A 6,883-nucleotide genomic window follows, 5' to 3' on the forward strand; every position below is an offset into this window, starting at 1 on the left:
GGGTATGTGAGGTGGCAGATTATATGAGCATTCTTTCTAATTTTTTATTTTCTCAATTTTTCTTATTTTTTTTATTTTTAACTATTTTATTATTCAATATAATAATATTAATTAATACAGTTAATGATGGAAATCAATAGACACAAACGTTTTTTTTATACATTTATATATATAAATAATAAATACATAAAATGTAATTAAATGAATTCATTACCATTGGTCTATTCATATTAATAATTTGTTTTTTTATAGGGATTATCAATTTGTTTTTATTCCTTATATATTCCTACGATTTTTTTCTATGTATGTTATATAATTTTGTTATATCTATATAATTTTGTTATGTGGCCATTTCTAAGAGCTTTGTTTCACTTTTTGTATTTTCTTAATTTTTTTTATTATTTTTAATTATATATTATATCTAATTTGTTATATCTATATAATTTTATATGTATGTAATATCTATATATTTATATAATTTGGTTATGTTGCCAAAAGCTTTGTTTTACTTTTTCTATTTACTTAATTTTTCTTATTATTTTTAATTATTCTTAAAGATAATAAAAAGTGAGAAAACACTTAAAATTTCTAGCATTTATTCAAAAAAATTATTAATAATACGTGTAAAATAAATTATAATTACAATTACGTACAAGCATATAATAAATTATAATTATAAAGCATATATTATATACTAAGTAGGAGTTACGTGCCGAGGCACGTAAAAGTTAGTTTTAGGTAAAGTTTAATTTTTTTTTCCTTCTTATTTAGATTGTATGTGAAGGTATGATTATACGAATGATTTGTTTTAACAAATTAATATTTGTGCTATTATAATTGGTTGATAAAATATAATTAGGTATATATAAATCATTAATAAAATGATACTTATTATTTACTTCTAGAAAATTGGGTATATGAAATACTTGCATACAATACTCCATGTAAATCCATAGATAACAAGTCAATAGAAAGTGAAAGAAGCTCGACACCAAGAAAAGTCTTAACACTAAATAAAATAAAATTACTGTAAAAAAAAGGGTAACTTCTGCCTAATCTTCCATTGGTTCAACTGCTTGAATGGTGAACTGATTATACTTTGAACTCATTGTTCGGTTTGCATCTACGTATAACTGAATTCTCCATTTTTTGACTGATAATTGCTTTGTAGTTTTTTGGACAAACAACTTATGTTTCTGAAAAAAAAAATGATTAGTTATAAGTTTTAATGTATTTCTATGTACGAAAATGTATAAATTTTACATATTTATTTTTTTATAGTTACCTCGTCCGAATATGATCTTAATTGAACTGCAGTACATGAGAATATGTTTTCTGCAACATCACCGAACATCACAGCATCTAGCAACTCTGTACCATCGTCGGGTTGTACATATGTCCTTGCACTAATAATTTATACAGAATATGTAACGGTTAGTATGAATATGCAAGAAGTTCAAATATTAATTTAGTTATAATGTGCTTACCGTGGTGTAGGAAGACATCTTTTTCCGCATTTTGGATTTTCACAATCTGTTTCTTCGTTGTCGTTGTAGAACATAAGTTTCTTATTACAAAAATCACACGACATGTAATAAAAATCTTGGTTGATATTTTTTAATATGATTTCAGCTTCAATCCAATAATATGCTTTCTGCAAACAAAAAAAAAAACTACATATGTAATAGAATTCAATATTATATTAAGTACAAAAAAATCAATGATTTTTAATTAATTTTTTGTGTATATTAATTACAAAATAAATCAATGATTTTTAATTAATTCAATATTATTAAGCTCTTAAAACACCTAAAACAAATAAATAACTATACTAATTATACAGTCTGAATTGGTTAGTAATAATGAAATGGGAGCAATGACAATCGAATATATAAATTTATTTTTCTTGTTCTAGGCTGTTAAATATAATAACCACTAACAAGTAATGTGAAAATGAGTTCCAATACAGGTATGGGTAGGTGATTAGAGTACATATCAGTGAATTTGAAATGGGTCTCAGATCAAAACAAAAAGAAAAAAGAATAAATGCGAATGGGTCTGTCCTGTACTGAAATGTGGAAATATATTGCCAAATTAATATAAGTTATGTCCTGTGGTGTTAAATATTGATTATAAGGTAGGCTCAATATGATTAGTTAAATTCGTGATTAGGTGATTAGATTTTATTGGATAATATTATCTACATAAATATTGAGTCATAAACAAGTAATGTGAAAATGAGTTCCAATACAGCCCCAACACAAATGATACCGAAAACATAAATGACTCATACAATGAACACATAACTTATACAAATTCCAACATAAATGCTCAAAAGATATGGCACAACATCAGTGAATTTGAGAATAATATACTGACCTGAAAAGAGGTAAATTGACTTGAAAATGCTTGACACCCTGTGACTTGGTGATGTACTTGGCTTTCATTCTTCTTCCCTGTAAATAAAATCACACAAAGGTCATTCTTGCACCCATCTACATTAAAGAGCAGAGTTCTTAAGCTTAAATAATAAATTCCTATAATGACAAAGCTAGTATTTGGGCAAAATTTCATTTCAGAAGTCAACAATTCACCACTACTCGATAAATACTAAAACCACGTAACAAAAAACAAATTAAGATAAGTATGTATGTATGAGCAGAAAAATCTGAAACGATTGCAGAATACCCTTTATTGATGAAAATAATAATTTGAAATGTTAGTATATATACCAAGCTTTGGTCTTCAAATAAAAGCTTTGTTGATGAAAAAGGATGGCCAAGTGTAGATTACTAACTTGCACAGGGAGAAAGAGAGAGCGAGAGAAGAATAACCAAGAAGTTTCAGAGTCCTAGATACAAAGAATGCGTATAAAAGATTTTCAAATTAAAATTGCTTCCTTACTTCATGATGATATTTATGAGCATAACTAAAAATATTCAGTTTCTTAAAAAAAAAAATAACAATAATTTGAATAACATTCAAATAACTTTTAAATAGGAAACACATGTATATTTATATTTATTTAATATACACGTATATTACTTTAATTCAAATTCATATTTAAACAAAAAAAAAAATAGCAGAAAAATCTATCTAAATGGAACATTCCATTAGATAATGTGATCAGTTGCACAAAAACAAATTAATATAGTATTATAATGTGGCAAATAATGATAATGTTCGGTAACCTTTAAAGAAGTAATTTTTTATGCAATCATAAATCTGAAAACAACAAATCAAAATTGTTTATAGTGGCTGTTCGAAAAGGGAGAAAAATATGAATAAAAACAACAAATATAACATAGTGAAATCGAATATATATTTTATACTAAGAAATCTGAAACAACAAATATAACATAGTGAAATATAACATAGTGAAATATAACATAGTGACTCATACAATGAACACATAACTTATACAAATTCCAACATAAATGCTCAAAAGACATGGCACAACATCAGTGAATTTGAGAATAATATACTGACCTGAAAAGAGGTAAATTGACTTTAAAATGCTTGACACCCTGTGACTTGGTGATGTACTTGGCTTTCCTTCTTCTTCCCTGTAAATAAAATCACACAAAGGTCATTCTTGCACCCATCTACATTAAAAAGATAGTACGAAGCTTAAATAATAAATTCCTATAATGACAAAGCTAGTATTTGGGCAAAATTTCATTTCAGAAGTCAACAATTCACCACTACTCGATAAATACTAAAACCACGTAACAAAAAACAAATTAAGATAAGTATGTATGTATGAGCAGGAAAATCTGAAACGATTGCAGAATACCCTTTATTGATAAAAATGAAGAGTTTGGAAGAAAGCTAAAACCATCAAATTCATCAATTTCTTTTGATTGATCTCCTCGGTCACTTTAATTAACAAAAAACTAAATTATTTTTTGTAGTTTTGTAGGCCATACCCTGCCAAATATTATAAAACTCCAAAAAACTTCAATATTTCATTATTTTCTCGTATACACATATTGAGACAGTGTTGAGCTAAAATTTTTCAAAGAGTCAACATTGTAACTTACAAGAACATTGGAGTGCCCATAATTGATGTTGCCATTCTCAGTATGAACACACACATCTGCTTGTAACCACCTTCATCAAATAAGCGATCCCCACAAGCCTGTTGTGGCTTATGAGACACAGTGGTACCCACCCATTACTGTCATGTTGGAGTAAGTGGTTGATGGTCCTGACAGCGGCAGCTGCGGTTGCAGTGTTGAACATATTCTCTTCTCCAAAGGCTTAGATCCACCCTTTACCATAGTTTCCAATCAACATCGCTGAAATCGATCGACGGGCTCTGGATCTTGATGTCTGCATAAACGCGGCTATTAGGGGAGCTCAAGGGGATTTCTAATCAACATAGCTGAAATCAATGTGAATAAACATTAAGGCTTTTTCTTTTTCTGCTCATGAAATTTAGGGGAAAAAAGAAAATTGATGTATAACAGAGTCCACAAGCAAGGAAACAAATATCAGGGAAACGCTGACACAGAGTAAGCTAAAAGTCCATGGCATTTTTTACTTCACTTAGATAAGAAACTAAATACGTATCATAAGCAGGTCAGGTAAATAATTCTCTTCCAGCAATATACTGATAATTAATTACCTTGGCCAAGCATAAACTTGAAAGGAATCCTCTATAATGGCTGGAATTTAACTTAGTCCCATCAAGCAAAGTTCCAGTGTAATGAGGCGCTACTCCATTAAAAACCTAATTAAATTAGAAAAATTTACAAGCACACATAAACATATATATACATGGTGAATGAAATGGATGAATATATACGCTGAGTAAAATTTCCTACATAATTTTTTTTTCTGCAATGCCTGGATGAGAAATATGAGGGTTGAGAGACACAAGCAACAACATATATCAGATTAGGAAATAAAGCCATAGAATCATTAAGAAACTGAAAATAGAATGAATAGTGAATAATTTAACATACTGCTTCAGATGGAACACCAAGCATTGAAATTGATCGTTGATTGCTTGTTTTAACTTCAATATTGAAATCAATCAAAACCTCAACTCATTCATATTCCTGGTACCGAAAATTTGGATTTCCAATCAACATCGCTGAAATCGATCGACGGGCTCTGGATCCTGATGTCGGCGAGATCTAGAGATGAAAAGTCCCAAGAACACTTCCTTTGCCGTCTCTGCTACAGCTGTTCCCGCAGCCTGAAAGTAAGCCTCCACAGAAGATACCCAAACGCTCTCCGGAATCCCCTTATTCACCACCATTCCCCTCAGCTCTTTCTCTGCCTCAGCAAACCTTCGCAAACCCAACCACGCCTTCAAGGCAAGCACAGGCAAGCTAGGATGACAGTCCTCATTGTCACCTTCTCTCAACACCTTCACACACTTAATAACACTCTCAAACTCACCCATCTGCAGATGAACTGCTGAGATGAATCGGAGAGTCTTCGATTTCAATTCCTTAAGCTCGAGCATGCATTCCCGAGTTCTCGCTGCGTGCAGTCCCTTCTCATACAAATCCAGAGCCTCGTTCATAAGCCTCAAGGCTTCGTTCAAAGCACTGGTTTCATTCTTAGATAGCACGCTCTTTCCGAACTCCGAGTATGTAACACCCTAACTAACATACGCATATTACGTGATTTTTAAACATGCTGTGTAGCTCGTTGCTAATCAACGAGGTTTATGGAAAACGTGATTAATTAAAATTTTTGCTTTTTAATTAAACTTATAAAATAATATTACAAAAGACTCGGGATCCCGATTACAAAATCATTTACAAAAAGATTTAACTGTTTAAACAAAATAATTGTCGCCTAACGACTAGTTACAAAATCAGCCTCGCTGTCCCGAGGATCGTACTCTCCAGGCCTAACCGCCCCGACATGTACAACCTTCATAAGCTCGCTCACGGTCCATCAGCTTTAGCCTTGCCTTTACCTACACATAAACGTAGAGCTGTGAGTCGACAGACTCAGTAAGAAAAGCATAATAATACTCATACATAAATCTCGGTCATGATCAGACGCCCATACCCCTGATCACAACCCTAACTGCCGTGTCCAACACGATACTGAGTCCCGCTACTGCCGTGTCCAACACGGTACTGAGCCACTACTGCCGTGTCCAACACGGTACTGAGTTCTGAACGTTCATAGGGACGGTACTATTGACACGTAACAGCATGATCGGTCGAACCGGTCATACTCCGGCTGCTGGTCATACTCCAGCTTGTACCGACGTGTTACTATATCCACCTGATCGGTCGAACTGGTCATACTCTGGCTGCTGGTCATACTCCAGCCTGTACCGACGGGATACGTCAATAGTACGGAACCACCAACCAAGTGTCAGCCTGATCGGTCGAACCGGTCATACTCCGGCTGCTGGTCATACTCCGGCTGTCATGCAGACGTGACAGGATTGGATGGTTCGAAGCCAACATACATAACTAATGTAATCCACAGGCTTCCTACATGTACACTAAACATGTAATCTACATATGCATACTGTTATACTAATCTTACCTGGATTCCGAATACAGGTGTGCCGGTCAACCTGACTGGAACTTTAACTGCGCGGCGGATTACAGGCTCCTAAACCATAAAAATCACAACACTATAAGTGACACGCTAAATCACTTCCCGGGGACTTAAACTAGGAACTAAAAGTTTCCCTATCGATAAAAAGCATGGCAATACCCCCTAAAACATAAAATCGAGGAAATCTAGGGTTTCTGAAAATTCCCCAACCGGTAGACTGGTTCTGCAGAGATTCCGGTTCCTCGCAGGAATTTTTCAAAAATTCATAACTCGATCAATTCTAACCCAAATCACACAAGATCTTCCAGACCTGTTCTATATGACCCAAATAACCATTCAA

General features: G+C 32.7%; 1 protein-coding gene across 1 annotated transcript; it reads right to left on the bottom strand.

Annotated features, from left to right (window-relative positions):
• Nucleotides 1-923: 923 nt before the first annotated feature.
• On the bottom strand, nt 924-1,684 carry LOC115725641 (uncharacterized). Its single transcript, XM_030655220.2, has 3 exons — nt 1,488-1,684; nt 1,286-1,406; nt 924-1,196 (listed from the first exon to the last, which is right to left on the bottom strand). Exons 1-3 carry the CDS (start codon nt 1,589-1,591, stop codon nt 1,053-1,055), a joined length of 369 nt encoding a protein of 122 aa, XP_030511080.1. The 5' UTR covers nt 1,592-1,684; the 3' UTR covers nt 924-1,052.
• Between the last annotated feature and the right edge of the window lie 5,199 nt (nt 1,685-6,883).

Source organism: Cannabis sativa, chromosome 6 (genome assembly GCF_029168945.1).
Source record: "Cannabis sativa cultivar Pink pepper isolate KNU-18-1 chromosome 6, ASM2916894v1, whole genome shotgun sequence".
Classification (NCBI taxonomy): domain Eukaryota; kingdom Viridiplantae; phylum Streptophyta; class Magnoliopsida; order Rosales; family Cannabaceae; genus Cannabis; species Cannabis sativa.

What these genes read in the sequence shown, in the direction of transcription:
- LOC115725641 (XM_030655220.2), bottom strand. Translation starts at nt 1,591, where the DNA reads ATGTCGTGTGATTTTTGTAATAAGAAACTTATGTTCTACAACGACAAC. An exon ending in AGATGTCTTCCTACACCACG is followed by an intron (nt 1,407 to 1,487) that starts GTAAGCACATTA and finishes ATAAATTATTAG; the next exon opens with TGCAAGGACATATGTACAAC. An exon ending in TAAGATCATATTCGGACGAG is followed by an intron (nt 1,197 to 1,285) that starts GTAACTATAAAA and finishes TTTTTTTTTCAG; the next exon opens with AAACATAAGTTGTTTGTCCA.